This window comes from Somniosus microcephalus, chromosome 6, assembly GCF_052327205.1.
Source record: "Somniosus microcephalus isolate GS21.2 chromosome 6, FLI_Smic_1.0, whole genome shotgun sequence".
Lineage (NCBI taxonomy): Eukaryota > Metazoa > Chordata > Chondrichthyes > Squaliformes > Somniosidae > Somniosus > Somniosus microcephalus.
The window spans coordinates 19468934-19489960 of NC_140992.1; the positions used below are offsets into that span (position 1 = coordinate 19468934).

The window sequence follows — 21027 nt, forward strand, 5'->3', positions numbered from 1 at the left end:
TTCAAAAATTTAAATTATTTAAAAAAGTTATTTCATGTAATTTATAGTTTATTTTAAAAATGTGATTTTTAAAAAATTTATTTGAAGATTTAATGATGTTTTGGGGCTTATAGTATTTATAGATTTGACAGGTCTTCCTGTCAATTTTATGAATGGGCATTCCCTGCTACCATTGGCTCTCCATGGCCCACGTGATCCCAGGGTACGCATCGAACTAACTGTGCCCCTGGGATACGCAAGCACTGTGCGCCGGCAGTTGGAGGAGGCCCAGGATCGGAATCCCACGCAGGCCCACAGCTCAACGACCGGCGCGCTAGGTAAGTGCAGGTCGGGGGCTTGCACCCGCAGGAAGCCCCCGACCCGAATTTCTGGGCCATTATCTCCATTATAGTGGGTATGAAATTAGCTAATTTTTTTTAAATAGCTTTTCTTGCTGATTAATATCAAAGTGGCCCAAATGTATAGACCTGGCTACTTTACCTCATCCCAATGCCAAATAGAGAGTTTGCACTTTTGTTAAGACCTTACAACACAGTGGAACGCTGGTGGCAAGAACATAACGTTTAGGACCGAGAGGAGGAGAAATTTCTTCACTCGGAGGGTTGTGAATCTTTGGAATTCTCTGCCCCAGGGGGCTCAGTCTTTGAGTATATTCACGGCTGAGATCGATAGATTTTTGGATATTAATGGAATCAAGGGATATGGGGATAGTGTGGGAAGGTGGAGTTCAGGTCGAAGATCAGCCATGATCTTATTGAATGGCGGAGCAGGCTCGAGGGGCTGAATGGCCTACTCCTGCTCCTATTTCTTATCTCTGTTCATACCAAGTACAGATGCTGAAAATTGCTTTGCTAAACCTAACCAGTAAAAGGCATCCCACTCAATTCAAAAGCCTGAACTAACAAGTGGTGCAGGTTTTCAATTAGGCCAAATCAAGAGGGACTAAAAGCAGTTAGTTTCAGACAAAGAAAAGTCAAATAATGCAATATTGATGCTACGGTACAGTAACCTGCCTTTATTAGTCTAACACAAAAGTTTAAGATTTAAATTCATTCCTCTCCCCCAACCAGCAAATGAGTTCTAACATCATCCAATAGTGACTTAAAACCAAAACATTTTTTTGCTTGTTTAATTATTCTCTCATGTTTCTTTAAAGTATACAGCATTTAAGATATACATTATTCATAAGAAACTTCACCCAAGGCAACAACAATCCATTAAGTGCCTCTGACATAGTAGTCGGCACATTTATACATTTAATAATATTGCCTCCAAGCTATCGGTTAGCAAGCTACTAGAGCACTACTACCAAACACAGGCCTAAAGGCTCCCCTCAATGGCTCAGCATGTTTATCTAGTGAGTAGTTGTGCCAAGGTTCCATCAATAATAAAACAAACCTTTGACCTTGCCAAAAAAAAAATCTTCTTTTTGACTGGGTATCTGTATGACAGTTTAAAATTTTTAAAAAAAGTTCCCTGGTAAAAAGGCAAAGGGTTAAACGTTATGGGATAAAATACAGGATGAGGGGAAAAAAAAAATCCATTTGGACCATTAAGCCCACTCTTCCTGCCGTCGCAACGATGTGCCAGCTGTCAGATCAATTTGACTCAACTAGGAGAATCCCTTACCTTTGCTGGGTTGATGACAATGTTCCTGGCTGAGCCATGTTCATCTCCAGAGAAAGCAGGCTGATTATTAAACCCCTGCTTTACATTCACTGCAGTCAACTCGTCCTGTAAAACAAGAGACAATGGGTCAGTTCAACCAACTCGAGTCCCTAAAATGCTACACTGATGATTGCACAGGGAGCCTCTCCATCTGCAGCCTACAGCTCATTAAGCCAAGATACATCTGACCAAGAGATCAATGGTCAAGGACACAGAGACCACCTTTATGCATGTACCAATCTATTTCTTTAGCAATGATTGCATTCTGTGCTATTCCGACTGTGCCAAAGAGAAAGTCTTTGTGGCCCCTTGAAAAAAGCTGCTGAATTACTTCACGTCTGCGCACATTAAGAACCTGGCTCTTTTGTTATCGATTTATGTGGTCAGATTCATTCCTAAAAGTTGAAAAACAGCATAGCTATAAACACAACAAACACGAAGCTTGGCCCCATAATCCCAGAACACCCCAGGAACATTGGTGCTGTGCCACAGGAAGATCGCTGGGCCACAGCAGACTTGCTCTTCGCACGCTGTCCCATTTTTGTGAAATTTGCAACACTGCGCTTATATATTTTTTTGTTCCCATAAAAGGCCCTTGATTTGGGGACCTTGCTGGGTCGGTTAGTGGGTTATGCTGATCTGAACTCGGTAAAACAAGTCAAACCTGCCCAAGTAGCGCCTCGTGTATAATGATATCAAAGCCTTTGAAGTTCCAGCATCGTATCATCAATATGCGATGTAGAATTATCACTGTATCCCCAGGAGCAAAAGGACAGTTGCAGGTCCATTTGGCAAAGGTTGAAACAGGAAACTTTCTTTTTACCGGCACCTAAATAACCGGAAATCTCTCAACCGGCAAAATTCAGGAGTAGATTCAGGTAAGTTTTACTTCATATTAGTGGCCCTGTAACCGGGGTTCCTGGATCTGTGGCCGAGTAACCAGGGTTCCTGCACCTGTTGCCATACAACAGGACGCCTGGATCTGTGGCCATGTAACTGGGGTTCCTGGATCTGTGGCCGTGTAACCGGGGTTCCGGATCTGTGGCCGTGTAACCGGGGTTCCTGCACCTGTTGCCATGCAACAGGGACACCTGGATCTGTGGCCGTGTACGGGGCTCTCGTACCTTAGTAAGTATACCTCACTGTAATCCCGACTTTTTGATCAACTGCAGCACGCCGGTCCCGTCGGTGCCGGATAAAAGAGATTCCTGTACCACATCTCTACCGTCAAGTCATTGCCAAACTCTAACTAAAATTCAAGCAACTGTAGGAAGAAGTCCTGCACCAGATAGCTGATGGCTTCTTCAAACATTAAAAACTGGCGATACTCAGTCTCCTCTTTTGATAAAGTGGTTACCCTGCGCATAGCACTTCAACACGAGTGCACAATAACCCTCATCAAGTGAAGACATTCCCTAGAGTTGCATAAACCCCCATGCTCTTTCATTAGTCTGAAGAGATATGAACTTCATTGAGAATTCACAATGCAGCAGTTTTTAAAAACAGCAAATAAATTATGCAACGACGCAACAAAAACACAGCACCTTCTGTACAAGTCTATTATCAAAAGTCACAATGAGTGGTGCACAATCACTACAGCATCCTTTCCCCTCATTCAACTTTGTATATGGGGTCTCTATGGGGCCAGACAACACATTGTGTACCCCATCAAGGTATTTTCCATTGACCATGCAAGGTTTGCCCTCCATTCTGGAGGTCTGTCTCAACACTGCTCCGAAAGGATGAGAAATTCAGTATCACGAGCACCAGGATAATTCGTTGGGGGGGGGGGGGAAATAATTGGGAATTCAATATGTTCTTGCCCCTAATCATGTCATTTAGGTTTTGCTTTGTCAAAGACAGTACTTTGATCTGAAGTGTCCAACTGTGAAGGCAGAGCAAACCTTTCATTATTGTTTAGATATTAAATGTGTTATTCCCGGTTTGATGAGCATTGCAGACATCTTTGAAAGCTGCTAACACTCACACACACAACTCATTTGGTTCCCCATCACCAAGTCATAGGGGGACAAGAAACAGACAGACACACACACTTAAAGCTGGTAGAGAGATTCTGTTCAAGTCAAGTACAGATCTCCAGAACCACACAACTTCTGTGATACCGAGCTACCCAAATATTAGTTTCTTAACTACAAACACCCAGGACTGCCCCAATAACACAGTAGGAATACGCTTAGTATTTACAGCATAGAAACAGGCCATTCGACCCAACTGGTCCATGTCGGTGTTTATGCTCCACACGAGCCTCTCCACCCTACTTCATCTAACTTGATTAGCATATCCTTTTGTTCCTTTCTCCCTCATGTTTATCTAGCTTCCCCTTAAAGGCATCTGCACTATTCACCTTAACTACCATGTGGGAGCAAGCTGCATATTCCAACCATTGCTGGAAACACTCAGCAGGCCAGGCAACATCCGTGGAGAGAGAAAGAGAGTCAACGTTTCAGGTCGAAGACCCTTCGTCAGGACACAAGGGTTTCGACCTGAAACGTTGACTCTATTTCTCTCTCCACGGATGTTGCCTGGCCTGCTGAGTTTTTCCAGCATTTTCTGTTGTTATTTCGGATTTCCAGCATCTGCAGTACTTTGCAATCATATTTCAACCATTCTCTGGGTAGAGAAGTTTCTCCTGAATTCCTTACTGGATTTATTAATGACTATTTTATATTTATGACCCCTAGTTTTAGATTCCCCCACAAGCAGAAACATTTTCTCTATGTCTACCCGATCATAATTTTGAAGACCTCTATTAGTCATCCTTTCTTCTCTAGTTTAATACAGGGCCTCCAATCTCCGAACACTGCAAAGTGCTTTGCAGCCAGTGAATTACAGTCACTTGTCCCCATATGACTTGGTGATGGGGAAACCAAAAATCGAGTTGTGTGGCAAGTGTTAGCGGCTTTCAAAGATGTCTGCAATGCTCATCAAACCGGGAATAACACATTTAATATCTAAACAATAATGAAAGTGACTGTACAACAGAGCAAACCTGTGTTTTGTAGGCAAATGTAGTAGTCAATCTGCACACAGCAAGGTCACACAAACGGCAATGAGACAGTTGAACAGTTAATCTGTTTTGGTGGTGTTGGTTGAAGGAGAAAAGGTTAGCCAGGACACTAGAACTCTCCTACTCGTTCTTCAGACAGTGCCATAGGATCTTTCGGAGAGAAGAACGAACTTGCATTTATATAGCACCTTTCATGATCTCAGGGCATCCCAAAGCGATTCGGAAGTATTTTTTGAAACGGAGGCCGCTGTTGTAATAATGTAGGAAGTGCAGCAGTCAATTTACACACAGAATGGTCCCAGAAACAGCAGGAGGTAATGGTCAGATAGCCGGTTTTTAAATGATGTCAGTGGAGGGAAAAATACTGGCCAGGACCCCAGGAAAAACTCCTCTGCTCAGCTTTGAAATAATGCCATGGGATCTTTTACATTCATCCAAAAGACAGCACCTCTGACAGTGCAGCACTCCCTCAGTACTGCACTGGAGTGTCAGCCTAGACTTTGTACTTTGGTCTCTGGAAGTGGGACTTGAACCCACAACCCTCTGACTCAGAGGCTGCCCACTGAGCCACGGCTTACACCTTTACATTCACCAGAGGGGGTAGACGGGCTTTGGTTTAACATCGCATTCGAAAGATGGAATTTCTGGCACTGCAGTTCTCCATTGGGTGGGGGGGGGGGGGGGGGGGCGCGAGGGCGGAAGAAGCATGACAATTCACATCAGTGCCCCCGAACTAGAGTGAAGGGGTGGGGGGTGGGGGGGGGGGGGGGAGAAGCACCAGACTGCCAGCCAGTGACCACTGCTGGAGAATGGATGTCGGGTCAGGACAGGGTAAAGTTTGGCTGTGCAATGCAGTCGAATAGTTAGCCAACACTCGATGTTTTGCATCCCACGTGAAAATGACTACCTGGAAAAGTTAGCAGAGCCCAAAGCCTGTGGAACCATACCCCCATACAGGTCTGGGTCTTCGTGAGGGCGTTGGGGGGGGGGGGGGGGGTGCAGAAAAAGAGGGAAGTCAGGGGAAACGATGCTAACAAAATCCTAAAATAAATCTGGGTCCAGGGCGGGGGAGAAACCAACTGTAACCAACTCTGTGTTGATTGAGACTTAATTTCAACAAGAAATTGTGATCCCAAGGAACTTAAAATTTCTGGTATAAATTAAAATGTTCATTTAAATTGTCATTGGCTTATTTAATTCCATTTAAATGCAGTTAAACAAACATTAAGGGAATTCTAATTTTATCACAAATTATCTTCACGTCAATTCTTTAAATGCCAAATTAATGAGACAAAAATAAGACAGCTGAATTCTAAGAAATGCAGCGGTCTTTGTGTGGGAAGAGGTGCTTTCTTATCCAACACCGTCAAAAGCTAGACACAGGCTCGTTGCTGACCTAATGGCCCAGTGGGCGACTGCAGTGCCTGATACAGTACTGCGGCAGACAGACTAGACAAGCTCCACTTGGAGCCAGAATCTGTTTTTAAGGTTAGCCAATTTCAGGTGGGGTGAGCGTATTATTGGCCTCAGCAACGCCCAAACTAAAGCTCGAGTCCCTGTTTCCGACCACACTCCAGCCACCCCTAGGCTGGAAGTGCGGGTTTGGACATTGAGTAAGAAAAGAAATGCGCTTGACTGGGATGTCCTCAATAGTCCAACAGCCCCTCAACACCGACAATCTAGGTCCACACATGGAGAATGGCCAATTGGGTGAGGTCCTTAAAAACCATCACTTTGACCAAGATTGTGGTCACTCCTCCTATTATCTCCTCCTTTGGCTCAGCATCCATTTTGCCCGATTACACCGTGCAATGCTATTCTAATGTTAAAGGCACTATATAAATGCAAGTTGCTGTGGTGATGGCACTAATCTTCTTAGGCAGTCCCTCGGAACCGAGGATGACTTGCTTCCACATTAAAAAGGAGTTCTCAGGTGACTGATGAGTCCAATGCGGGACCTACAGTCTCTGTCACAGGTGGGGCAGACGGTGGTTGAAGGGGCGGGAGGCTGGGGTGTTTGGGTTGACGTGCGCTTGGCTTCCGCTTGCTCCCGGCAAAGAGACTCGAGGTATTCGGCGCCTTCCCGGATGCTTCTCCTCCACTTTGTGCGGTCTTGGTCCAGGGATTTCCAGGTGTCGGTGGGGATGTTGCACTTTTTCCAAAGAGGCTTTGAGGGTGTCCTTGAAGCGTTTCCTCTGCCCACCTGGGGCTCTCTTGCCGTGTCGGAGCTCCGAGTAGAGCGCTTGTTTTGGGAGTCTCGTATCGGGCATGCGGATGACGTGGCCTGTCCATCGGAGCTGATTGAGCGTGGTCAGAGCTTTGATGCTGGAGATGTTGGCCTGAGCGAGAACACTGATGTTGGTGAGCCTATCCTGCCAATGGATCTGCAGGATCTTGCGGAGGCAGCGTTGGTGGTACCTCTCCAGTGCTTGGAGGTGCCTGCTGTACATGGTCCATGTCTCTGAAGCATACAGGAGGGCGGGTATCACTGCTGCTCTGTAGACTATGAGCTTGGTGCTGGTTTTGAGGCACTAATGGAGGAGTGCCAGCACCTACTGAGCCATAACCAAGGAGGAACCACTAGCCTCAAGTCAATTGGAGCAAAGCTAGAAAGATGGAAAAGGAATAAATGCAGGTTACTTTGGGAATAAAGTGAATATTGCTTTGGGAACAAAACCCTTCTGTGGTGTGCAAATTTAATAAATCACTATCCATCATCCTTCCATTCATCAACTATCAATAAATATTTGAAAGAAAATACAGGTTAGACATATTCAATTTAAAAAAGAACCCTTATAAAAACCAAACAAAAGCATTTAATTCAATCAAAGTGCGGTTCAAGTATTTCATGCCTTTAAAGAAATCATAATCTTCCTGAAGAGCCATCGCTTGTTTCTCAAGACTCGGTCTCTCAGATAATCATTTTCACATTCAATAAGCTTCTTAGAAGACATGAAGAAAGACTCAGATCAAGGAAGAATGCAATGGACTTGTTTAAATTCAGACACTCCCAGAACACATGACAGGAAATACAGAGTTTTCCCTCAGGGCTCCACCCACTCCGGGCCCAGTCAGCAGGTAATTTCCCCCCCCCCCTCCCCCGTGGCATTCTGATCCTAATTGTACGTGACAGCCTCGGTTTCACCTGCTCTTCTCTACAAGTGCAGGGAACAAAGAAAGCTCCAAATAGAGACAGAACTTGAATGTTTTTTTTAGTTATTCGTTCATGGGATGGGGACGTCGCCAGCAAGGCCAACATTTAAGGCCCGTCCCTAATTGTCCTCAAGAAGGTGGTGGTGTGTTGCCTTCAACTGAGCGGCTCGCTGAGCCATTTCAGAGGAGTAGTTAAAAGTCATCCACATTGCAAAGATTCACCAGACTGATACCTGGGATGGCAGGAATGACGTATGAGGAGAGATTGGGTCGATTAGGCTTATATTCGCTAGAGTTTAGAAGAATGAGAGGGGATCTCATTGAAACTTATAAAATTCTAACAGGACTAGACAGACTAGATGTTCCCGATGGCGGGGGAGTCCAGAACCAGGGGTCACAGTCCAAGGATAAGGGGTAAGCCATTTAGGACTGAGATGAGGAGGAATTTCTTCACCCAAAGAGTGGAATTCTCTGCCACAGAAGGCAGTTGAGGCCAATTCATTAAATATATTCAAGAAGGAGTTAGATATATTTCTTAAGGCTAAGGGGAATCAAGGGATATGGGGAGAAAGCAGGGACAGGGTACTGAATTTGGATGATCAGCCATGATCTAATTAAATGGCGGAACAGGCTCGAGGGGCCGAATGGCCTACTCCTGCTCCTATCTTCTATGTTTCTATGCTTCTATTGCTGTGGGTCTGGAGTCACATATAGGCCAGACCGGGTAAGGACGGCAGATTTCCTTCCCTGAAGGACATTAGTGAACCAGATGGGTTTTTACGACAATCCGGTAGTTTCATGGTCACATCACCAGCTTTTTATTCCAGATTTATTTAATTAACTGAATTTAGATTTGAACTAATGTCTCCGGATTGTTGGTCCAGGCCTCTGGATTACTAGTCTGGTAACATAGCCACTATGCTACCATTCCCGGTGTCAAGGTAGGAGGAGCAAAGAGATGTATGTAGCACCTTATCAAGTCCCAAGGCACTTCACAACCTTAATTTGTAGTGCCGTGTCTGTTGTTAAGCAATTTATGCACAGCAAGATCCCACAAATGAATTAATATTCCGATTTTTTTTTTTTTTTGGTAAATAAGGTGGCGAGAACTCCCTGCTGTTTTTCAAATAGCACCATAGAATCCTTCATGTCTGTGCAAGCAGGTAGACTGGGCCTTCCTATCGGAGCAGGCAGGTGGAGCATCGGTTCAGCATCTTATCCCAAAGACAGCAACCCCTTCGACATTGCAGCACTCCCTCCGCACGACACTGAAATACGAGTTTAGATTAGGTGCTCAAATCTGTAGTGCAGTTCAATGTCCGGGGGAGGGGGGGTCGGAGTGTGAGGTCATCCACTTTGGACCCAAGAAAGATAGATCAGAGTATTTTCTAAATGATGACAAGCTCGGAGGAGCAGAGAGATTTAGGGATCGCATGTACACAAATCACTAAATGCTGGTGGATAGCTTTTAAAAAAGAATGCTAATGGAGTGTTTGCCTTTAACTCGAGAGAGCTGGAATACAAAGGGGTGGAAGTAATGCTGCAGTTATATAAAACTCTGGTTAGGCCCCATCTGGAGTAACTGTGTTCAGTACTGGGCACCGCCCCTCAGGAAGGATATACTGGCCTCAGAGTGGTGGACGAGGGGGTGCAGCGCAGTTTCACCAGAATGACACCGGGACAAAAAGGGTTAAATTATGAGGATTGGTTGTATAGACTAGGCCTGTATTCCCTTGAGTATAGAAGATTAAGGAGTGATCTAACTGATGTATTATGATTAAAGGATTTGATATGTTAGCGAGAGAGACTATTTCCTCTGGTGTGGGAGTTCAGAACAAGGGGGCATAACCTTAAAATTAGAGCTAGGCCAGTCAGGGTGATGTCAGGAATCTGGAACTCAAAAAAGCAACTGTTGAGGCTGGGGGTCAACTAAAAATTTCAAAACGGAGATCGATAGATTTGTTAGGTAAGGGTATTAAGTGTTATGGAACCAAGACGGGTAGGCGGAGTTAAGATACAGATCAGCTATGCTCTAAATGAATGGTGGAACAAGCTCGAGGGGCTGAATGGCCTCCTCCTGTTCCTATGTAGTGGGGCGAGAACCCACAACTTTAAGACACAAAAGCAAAGATGCTACCAACTGAGCCTAGTCGAGTTATGTTTTGGTGTCTTACCACTTTATGGTGTGAACTATGAAATAACTGTTCTTTGCCATGACAATAAGGTGCTTAGGGTAACCTATAGCACTTCATTGCTTCAACACACTTAAAAAGACATTTCAATCTGAACAAGTTTGAAACCAATTTGCCCACCCCCCAGCTTTTCATCCATATTATAAACACAATTTCCCCCCCAACAGAATTAATAAAACAGGGACCGTTTTACCACAAGGGGTTTTGATAGAGTGGATAAGGAGAAACTCTTTCCATTCCTTTATCCGAACTTCCGAAAACCGAAAACCTCAAGTTTTTTTCGTTCAGCCTAAGTCGTGCGCACGACATGACCCGAGTGGCGCAAAACATGACAGGAGTGGTCCTCCGGGGCCCAGAACAAGAATTCCTGCAGATTGTCGACACGCCGGCCTTCGCTCTCGATGTTAAGTGTGACTGAGGGAGCTCTGCCTTTCCCTGTGAGCAGGGCAGAGGGTCACAGAGTTCCCTCCTGGGTAGGAGATTGCAGGCCGAGCCGGGCAGTGTGAAGGAGGTAACGGGAGAGTGAACCCAACAATACAGCGGCCTGTCCGATAGCTGCAGCGGCCCGTCTGATATTCTTCTCTTTCCCCCCCCCCCCCCGACCTGATTTGCGGGCCAGCTTAGTGTAGGAGTCAGCAGATATCCGGCTTTCCCACAACTGGCGGCGGCAGTCGAGCCCCAGTCCCCCGCTATGTAAAGGAATTCAGATACGGAGCAGGGGGAGCTGTAAACAGACTGAGCGGCAGCACAGAGAAGCAGGAAGGGGAATGAGACACGGAACAGTTGCAAGAGGTAGCCTGAACTTTTAAAATTTATATTAAATACAAATACTAATTACCAAATTAATGTTCAGAGTTTCCCAGTCTGAAATAATACCTTCTAAAATCCGAAACACAGCTGGTCCCAAGGTTTTCGGATAAGGGATAGTCAAAAAAAAAACCTGTGTGGGTGGGGCATGAGGAGAGTTTTTTTAATTTATTTTTTTAAACTCAGCGAGTTATGATGATCTGGAATGCACTGCCTGAACGAGTGGTGTGGGAGCAGATTCAATAACAACTTTCAAAAAGAGAATTGGAAACATTTCCAGGGCTACAGGAGTAGGGCAGAGGAGTGGGACTAATTGGTAGCTCATTCAGAGAGCTAGCACAAGCACAATGAGCCGAATGGCCACCTCCTGTGCTGTGTCATTCGAAGTGGCTACTGAGGAACAGACTATAACATAATTTGATCGGGAGTTAGATAAGTATTTGAAGAGGAAGATAATTTTAAAAAAGGACGGGAGAGAGAATTAGATAGTTCCAGTTGAATAGTGCGCACTGGTACAATAGGCCATACCGTCTCCTGTGCTATGATATCTGTGATTCTATGAAACAATCATTTATATAAAACGCAAATCAAAGTCTTCATCATTGTATAAATAAATGATATTCCCACTTCCACTGAGTAACAACAATACATTCCCTATCAGAACTGCTTGAAGCGATTGGTTTTAGAAAAGGATAAAAACCATGACAAATTACTTTGATTTATAAACTAATTGTATTAATTTCTGATTCAGGTGGACATTTTGTGGCACTGCTTAAAGATCGGGAAGTCTCGTCAGCCGTGGCTCAGTGGGTAGCGCCCTCGCCTCCGAGTCAGAAGGTTATAGGTTCAAGTCCCACTCCAGAGACTTGAGCAACAAAAATCTAGGCTGCGCTGAGGGCGTGCCGCACTGTCAGAGGTGCCGTCTTTCGGATGAGATGTTAAACTGAGGCCCTGTCTGCCCTCTCAGGCGGACATAAAAGATCCCATGGCACTATTTCGAAGAGGAGCAGGGGAGTTATCCCTGGTGTCCTGGCCAATATTTATCCCTCAATCAACATCACTAAAAAGCACTTTATCACGTTATTTGCTGTGAGCAAATTGGCTGCCGTGTTTCCCACATTACAATAGTGACTGCACTTCAAAAGTACTTCATTGGCTGTAAAGTGCTTTGGGACGTCCCGAGGTTGTGAAAGGCGCTATAGAAATGCAAGTCTTTCTTTTTTCCTTATCTCCTGGACAACATTCCTCCCTCGATCACCACCAAAGAGAGATCAACTGGTTTCTCCTCTCACTGCTGTAGGATTTTGCTATGTACAAGTTGGCTGCCTGTTTGCTTACAAAACAAATTCACTGCACTGCAAAAAAAAACCTGAACGTTTGTTTTAAAATATGCTTTAGGCAACTCAGAGTTACGTCCAGTTTTGTTCAGCCTTCCTCACAGTAGCAGGAAGACCCACTCACCACATCACCCGTACTCGGTGACCTACATTGGCTCCTGTTCCACAGACGCCTTGATTTTAAAATTCTCATCCTCCTGTTCAAATCCCTCCATGGCCTCGCCCCTCCTCCCCATCTCTGTAACCTCCTCCAGCCCTACCAACAACAACCTGTATTTATATAGCGCCTTTAACGTAGTAAAACACCCCAAGGCGGTTCACAGGAGTATTATAAGACAAAAAATGACACCGAGCCACATAAGGATAAATTAGGGCAGGTGACCAAAAGCTTGGTCAAAGAGGTAGGTTTTAAGGAGCGTCTTAAAGGAGGAAAGAGGTAGCAAGGCGGAGAGGTTTAGGCAGATCCTCAAAGAACTCTGCATTCCTCCAACTCGGGTCTCTTGTGCATCCTTCACCCCACCATTGGCGGTCGTACCTTCAGCAGCCTAGGCCCCCCAAGCTCTAGAATTCCCTCCCCAAACCTCTCCGCCCCTCTCTCTCCTCCATTAAGATGCTCCTTAAAACCTACCTCTTTGACCTAGCTTTTAGTCATCCTTCCGAATAGCTCCACCTTTGGCTCAGTATGCCTTGGGGCGTTTCCCAAGGTTAAAGGCGCTATATAAATGCAAGTTTTGTAGTGGCACGGAAAATGGAGACAGTCAGCAACTGATTTAATGTAGCCAGTTTGACACAGCTACATTGTACTCCGGGACCCATGTGGGAAAAAATAACACAAGGCAGCTCAAAGCCGGCATGATGCAGTGTACGTACCCAAGAGAACGAGGCCAACCTCTTCCACTCACCAAAATTTAGCTCACTCACCAAAATTGAGCACACGGTCAGGATCAGTACTAAGGAAATTATTTTCTCAGGATTGCTTTGTGCCCACATCAGTAATAATTATTACTATTAATATGCACTGTTAGGGATCATATTGTTGCTGCCACTGTTCCTTTACATAATCTCTGAAGTACAACTTTTGTGACTTAAGTTTTATATCGATTGGAAATGAACAATAGATTTCCAGACAGCTAGCGAGGGAGTGAGGCGATGAGAATTTGATGCTAAAAATAAATGACTGCCTACTGGTTTGCAAATTGCTCACAACAGAACAAATACACAACTGGATCTTCCAGAATTGATTCCATTCATTGTGCAACAGGTAGTCTTAATAACTTGATGGAGCAAGAGGGAGGGCGAGTGGTCTGTATGCAGTATTACTGCGGGTGAGAGGGTGGGTGTACACCATGTTACATTCTACCAATAAAAGACAGACTCGCATTTATATAGCACCTTTCACGACCTTAGGACGTCCCAAAGCGCTTTACAGCCAATGAAGTACTTTTGAAGTGCAGTCACTGTTGCCATGTTATAAATACAGCTGCCAATTTGCGCACAGCAAGCTCCCACAATCACCAATGAGATAATGTCCAGCTAATCTGTTTAAGCGATGTTGGTTGAGGGATAAATATTGGCCAGGACACCGGGGAGAAAACTCCCCGACTCTTCTTCAAATAGCACCGTGGGATCTTTTACATCTACCCGAGACACGGCAGCAGACAGGGCCTCGATTTAACGTCTCATCAAAAAGACGGCACCGCCAACAGCGCAGCACTTTCTCCGTACTGCACTGGAGCGTCAGCCTAGATGAGGTGTTCACATCTCTGGAGTGGGGCTTGAGCCCACAACCTTCTGACTCAGAAGTGAGAGTGCTACCACTAAGCCATGGCCAACACCAATAATCCCATAATGACGTGAACAATCAGGGCAGCTTCCACAATCATCAATTTACACAGGCACAGCACACAGATAATGCTCTATGTGCTTCACACAAGAGCTGGCCCTTCAAACTCACCTGCTTCAGCCAGGTGTGTTCTGTGGGTTTTCAAACTGGACAACTGGATGAAGCAGCACGGGAAATGTGTGACGTCTTCTCTCGCTGGTAGGAAAAATGTTATAGACTGACACCGTTTAATACTGCTCACTCCAAATGCACCTCCCACTGGTCCATCATGAAGGGGCATGGATGGCATCAGGGATGGTAAATAGTTCACCTAGGTGAACAAGCAGCACAAATAGCACAGGCCCATAAAGAGAAATAATCTCCATGACAAGTAGAGCATGACTGTTGTTAAGCGAGTATCCCCAGAAGTGTGTTAGGGAATTCAGGCAGTGAAAGAATCAGTAACTCCACCCCAACCCTTTCCAGTGTTTCACACGTCACTGTATGCCAAGAACTGTCTGCTCCTCAGACTCCAACCTCTTGTGCACCCCCCCCCCCCACACTCTCTCCTCCACTGACAGCCAGGCCTTCAATCATCTCAGCCTCATGTTCTGGAATTCCCCCCTTAAACCCCTCCACCTCATTCTCCTCCTTCAAGACCCTTCTCTGGAGTTTAGAAGAATGAGAGGTGATCTCATTGAAACATATAAGATTCTGAGGGGGATTGACAGGGTCGATGCTGAGAGATTGTTTCCCCTGGCTGGAGTGTCTAGAACTAGGGGGCACAGTCTCAGGATGAGAGGTAGGCCATTTAAGTCCGAGATGAGGAGGAATTTCTTCACTCAGAGGGCTGTGAATCTTTGGAATTCTCTGCCCCGGCGGGCTGTGGATGCTGAGTCTTGGAGTATATTCAAGGCTGAGATTGATAGATTTTTGAACTCTAGGGGAATCAAGGGATATGTAGATCGGGCGGGAACGTGGAGTTGAGGTCAATGATCAGCCATGATCTTATTGAATGGCGGAGCAGGCTCGAGGGGCCGTATGGCGGAGCAGGCTCGAGGGGCCGTATGGCGGAGCAGGCTCGAGGGGCCGTATGGCGGAGCAGGCTCGAGGGGCCGTATGGCGGAGCAGGCTCGAGGGGCCGTATGGCGGAGCAGGCTCGAGGGGCCGTATGGCCTACTCCTGCTCTTATTTCTTATGTTCTTACGTTCTTAAAATCCAACTCTTTGACAGAGTTTTTGGTCAACCCGAATAGCTCCTTCTTTGGATCAGCTCCCCTTTCTTTCCCCTGATGCCTCCGGGAAGCACCTTGGGACGTTTTTCTATGTTAAAGGCACTACGCAAATGCAAGTTGATGTATTGTGCGACGCAATATAGACTATATATGGTTTCCTATAACTGGTCCATTATTAATTAATAATGAACCCGAGATAATCACAATCAGTAATTCTTCTGCGTGGATGTCATTGACATCAGAGCACGGTAACTGCTGCCGTTCGCCTATTAGCAACAGAAAAGACAAAGTACAGGAAACTCTCATTTAAACGGCACCTAAATATCCGGAATTCTCTATTAACCGGCAAAATTCTCGCTCCGAAAACAACACCTCAACAACCGGCAATGTTGCCGAGTCCGAGTCTCCCGCGGTGGCCGAGTTAGTCAATGGGGGTAGTTCTCCAAACTGCCACTACTCGGCTTCTTGGCGCTGTTGGAAGTCGGAACACCTCAACAACAGGAGTCTGACTCTCCCGCGCTCTATACAGTCGTTTACTGTATAAGTTTTGTTTTACTGTTAAGTAATTAAAGAGTTATGGATTACCCTCAACTGGCAGTACTGTACTTAATCGAGCATCTTCTACCATCCATTTAACACAACTTTCTGTAGGCGAGTACCCAATTACTGGATACTACACATTTCTTGATTTTTTAATTTTTGTTTGTTAAAAATAGCCTCGGTAGATAACCCTCTCCGTCATCCGGAATTTTTAATCAACCGGCAACACGCCGGTCCCATCGGTGCCGGATGCCAAAGAGTTTCCTGTATACAGTGCAACGCAGGACAGTGGTGAATTTCCCTCGAGGACAGTGGTGAATTTCCCTCGAGGACAGTGGTGAATTTCCCTCGAGGACAGTGGTGAATTTCCCTCGAGGACAGTGGTGAATTTCCCTCGAGGACAGTGGTGAATTTCCCTCAGAGTATATTCGGGATGATGTCTCAAGTATGGGGAAGTATGGGGGTCTGCTGCTTCTGAAAATTAATCTAGTGGTAGAAGTGCGTCATTGCAGGTGTGACTGTGTCACAGAATGGTGACTTCCACACAAGGGGGGGGCGGGGCGGAATTTTCACCTTCACGACTCTGGCGGTAAACTGGCAGAGCCAATCGCCCGCCCGTTGTAGAACACGCCATTTTAATTCCCATTGTGTAACGGGTGGGCGACCTTTCCGCCAGTTTACCGGCCAGGTGGTGAAGCTGAAAAATCTACCCCAAGGAGTGCAAGACATACATAGTAAATTTAATTGTTATGTCACACACACACACACACACACGCCATGTTCAGATGTCAAACACACACAATGGGTTTACGTCGTCAGCCAAGCCACTTGCCGACATTACTGCCTGACACTTACTCTCAAGCATCCATTATTTTCTTTTTTTATCTTCACTGCAATTAGTTGTACTGCTGGTCAGGGAAACATCATGACCACCACTGTAATGAAGAAAGCAAGGGGCCCATTGTATCCGCCCTTGGGATAGATTTCAATGCCTTTGTCACATCAAGGTCAACACCTTAAAACCAACCTCTCGCTCGTGTCACCAAAGGGATGTTACTTGTTCAAACGCTGAAATCGCTCCAAAACTCAGGGCACATTGCGGCTGCACGAGCAGGTACGTCCGACAGGCAGGCGTATACACACCGGCACTCCGCGGGCTCACACCAACAAGAGATGGGGCAGTTTCGCACTGTACCTCACTGCCGTGTTTTCAGAACCCATCCTGGTTTGGGGCACGACCCCCACTCCGGCTGGAGTTAAATTACAGCAGCACAGTAATAATCCACCACTTTAGTATTGGCAATGGCAGCAGAGCCAAATCAAATTGCAAAAACTGCCTGGAACATCCACATTGCTACAACTGGGGCAAATTCAGCACAAAACCCCTAATGTAACAGCACAAGAGGTTTTTGTTTAAAAAAAGGTTGGATCTGAATCAAGCTTATTTTTGGTCGCGAGGAGAAAAAGGAGGGAATGAATGGCTTTAGGCTGTCAGAGCTTGAAGATTGATTCACACCACAGTAAAATCATGATACAACAATAATCGGACAGAAGGGACAGTTATTTTTCTAGAATACAATAAAAGGTACTGCAATTTCCATCAGGCTGAAATAAAACGGATACTCAGAGGAATCATCTGGCATTGCATCACTTCAGTTATCACATTCTGAAATCTCTGCTTTTGAGCCAATGCTCAGCTCCATGCTCACTAGCCAGCCCCATGCCGGAATTTATCCTCAGCAGAAATGTCCAATAAAGCCACCTAAAAACTTTCTTTATGCATTTGTTGTCTCGTGAAATGCACAAAGATTTGTTTCCAAAACTAGGTCTCAAGCTGTTCCCTACCTAGCCTTCACCTCACATAGAAACATAGAAGATAGGAGCAGGAGTAGGTCATTCGGCACCTCGAGCCTGCTCCGCTATACAATGCGATCATGGCTGATCATCCAAATTCAGTACCCTGTCCCTGCTTTCTCCCCATATCCCTTGATCCCCATAGCCTTAAGAAATATATCTAACTCCTTCTTGAATATATTTAATGAATTGGCCTCAACTGTCTTCTGTGGTAGAGAATTCCACAGGTTCACCACTCTCTGGGTGAAGAAATTCCTCATCTCAGTCCTAAATGGCTTACCCCTTATCCTTAGACTGTGAGCCCTGGTTCTGGACTCCCCCGGCCATCAGGAACAGCCTTCCTGCATCTAGTCTGTCTAGTCTTGTTAGAATTTTATAAGCTTCAATGAGATCCCCTCTCATTCTTCTAAACTCCAGTGAGTATAAGCCCAATCGACCCAATCTCTCCTCGTACGTCATTCCTGCCATCCCAGGTATCAGTCTGGTGAATCTTCACTGCACTCCCTCCATGGCAAGAACATCCTTCCTCAGATAAGGTGACCAAAACTGCACACAATACTCAAGGTGTGGTCTCACCAAGGCCCTGTACAACTGCAGCAAGACATCCTTGTTCCTGTACTCTAACACTCTTGCTACGAAGACCAACATACCATTTGCCTTCTTAACCACCTGCTGCACCTGCATGCTTACCTTCAGCGACTGGTGCACAAGGACACCCAGGTCTCGTTGCACTTCCCCTTTTCCCAATTTATTGCCGTTCAAATAATAATCTGCCTTCCTGTTTTTGCCACCAAAGTGGATAACCTTGCATTTATCCACATTATACTGTATCTGCCATATCGCCAGACTGCAGCGGTTCAAGGCAGTGGCTCACCACCACCTTCTCAAGAGCAATTAGGGATGGCCGTTAAATGCCCACATCCTGTGAATGAATTTTTTTTTTTTTTTTTTTTTTTTTTTTTAAAAAAGAGCAAAAAAGGAATTCGGCCCCCAAACAAAAATATCTTTTCAATGGGCCAGTCCGATCTCGCCACCTTGTTGGTCTGCTCTCCAGAAACACATCTAGTTGCTTTTAGAACCCATTTATACACTCTACTGCACTGGCAGCCTCCTCCACAACTCTCATTACCCCTTCAGGTGAAAAAGTGATGCTCTTGCACAATTCGACCTTCATTCTCATGGTTTAAGCGGTCATCTGAATTCCACCATGCATCATAGTCTTGCAGCACACTGCAACTATCCTAGATCCAGTATCGGAGAAATGGTATTCCTTATGTTGCGACAATCGGTTCATAAGAATTTATTGACAGTTATGAAAGACAAAATTTTAGATGAAGATTAAAATTAATCCACCAAGTGGATGTAGATATTAATATAGATATGTATCTATATCTGTCTATCTATAGACAGACAGACAGACACAGGCATGACATTTGTCCAATTGGCTCACTCAGATCCCGTTCTGTGCAAAACCTGAGCCACTGTCACAGCAGAAGCAAATACTGGAATGCAAATTTCAATCTTAGGCAGTGAAACTGAATTTTTACTATTTCTGTAACAGAAGTTGTTTAATGAGACTGAAAGATATCAAATGCACATTTAAATAAGTTATAAACTTTTTTTTTTTTACTTTTTTTTTAAGGACACAGTTGGCATCAGTTTCCATCTTGCAATTTGCAACCTCAAGTGCCACATAAATTTCCACAATTATGATTGAAACAACTCTAAAGATTGTAACGCAGATGGATCAGTGGGTATATACACCATGTGGTGTAGCACTAACGTACAGACCAGAAGGGTCCCAGGGTTGAGCCTTAGTCTCTGTGATCACCGAGTTGGTTAGGGCACAGTAGGAAGTCCCACAGTTAGTCCCAAGTGTCCTCTCAGCTTGGAAAAAGGGAGAAATACAGATCAGCCGGGGTTCCAACTCCAGATTACTATCCAGACAGTCAGCACTCCTGGAGAGTGCACACACGCAGAACGCCACCCCACCCCACCCCACCACAATAGAATGGCCAGTTAGCTGAGGTACTGGTCGGCTGCCAGCATCTTTGGTATCTCACATGCAACACCACATTTAATGGAGGGATGGGAAGAAGAGTGGGGCAGCACTGTTCAAATGCAAATATCATGGCCAAAATTACAGTCAGCTTGGAGTGATCAACCACCTGTTTACACTTTAATTCAGTCACTGTTTGAATATTCCAGTTTGAAAAAATAAATTGACTATTACTTCAAGTACAGCAAACATTTACACTGTCTGCTCCAACACACTTCAAAGTTATATAGCAATTGGGCAGTAAAGTCCTGGATCTCAGTACACACCAATAATTTTTTTGAGGGACTATAAAACTCCAGAGCACAGATAATTATTCAACTTAAAATATTTCTGTTGCAGGATTTAATTAACCCACTTCCCCTTTAATATGTAAAAAAATCTCTCTCCTCTCTGCCCGCCCCCCTGGTTATTCCAAATATATATTAATATAGTTATCGTGTGTCTGTCTGTCTGTGTCTTGTCTGTGCCTGTGCACTGAGTTACCAAAATAATGGTGAGCCAGCATCTTATAGTCAGGGGAGACATTTCAGCTTGTACAATAATATGTGCGAGTCAAAAAAAAGTATTTCCATTGCAGCCATCAGCCAGTACTTTTGCAATGTGACAAGTATGCATTTCCACAGCAAAAAATATATATAAATAACCCAGTCAGACTTCATGCTTTCATGAAAAGGGGTGGGGTGAAATAATGCAAAACATTATAACAGTCTTGCTGCTTTTCTCCCAGGTCTGACTGTTATAATAATGAGACAGGCCCGGAATAGAGCTGACAATATAACAACTGTGCAGCAGAGCTGAAGAATGACAGATGTGACTGCAAAGGATCACCTTGAAGTAACTGTGTGCAACAACAAAAAAAATGAAATGAGAAGGGGAGGGAGGGACGAGCCCCCTGCTTTACCGGCTGTCTCTTGTGGTGTAGTTGAGAGGGAGGTGGGTAAAGGTGGGGGAGTGAGTGAGGGGAAGGAGGTGGGAGAGAGAGAGATGGGGACAGGGAGAGGGCGCTTCTCTCTCTCTCTCAGCCACTGCCAGGTGCCACCGTTACCTCTTTCTGTTTGGGGTCCTGCGGGTACACGTCCGGTGGCCCCAGCCGAGGGCGTTTGAGCGGCCGCTGCTCGTAGCTCAAGAAGCCGAACGCCGCCATCCTACATCTCAGCAACAAGCCGGAGTTTGGAGTGCCGGCTTCCCACAATCCTTTAGGTCTCTCTCAGCTATTAAAGAAAGAATGAGACACATTTATAGAAAAAAAATTCTATATATAATAATCATAACACACATTGCAGATAGCATTGCACCAAAGTTTACGGTGCAAAAAAATGTATGCAAAAAAAAA

The 21027-nt window shown here is 45.2% G+C and overlaps 1 protein-coding gene across 8 annotated transcripts in view; it reads right to left on the minus strand.

The window, feature by feature from the left end:
- LOC147115504 (mediator of RNA polymerase II transcription subunit 12-like protein) overlaps window positions 1–21027 on the minus strand; it is a 637745-nt gene that overhangs the window by 615619 nt on the left and 1099 nt on the right. For all 8 annotated transcript variants that reach the window (XM_085989804.1, XM_085989800.1, XM_085989802.1 and 5 more), the window contains exons 2-3: window positions 20740–20905; window positions 1630–1734 (exon numbers count right to left, since the gene is read on the minus strand). In XM_085989804.1, the coding sequence (XP_085845930.1) occupies window positions 1630–1734; window positions 20740–20838 (204 nt within the window). In that variant the 5' untranslated portion in view covers window positions 20839–20905. The remainder of the gene's footprint in view (window positions 1–1629; window positions 1735–20739; window positions 20906–21027) is intronic.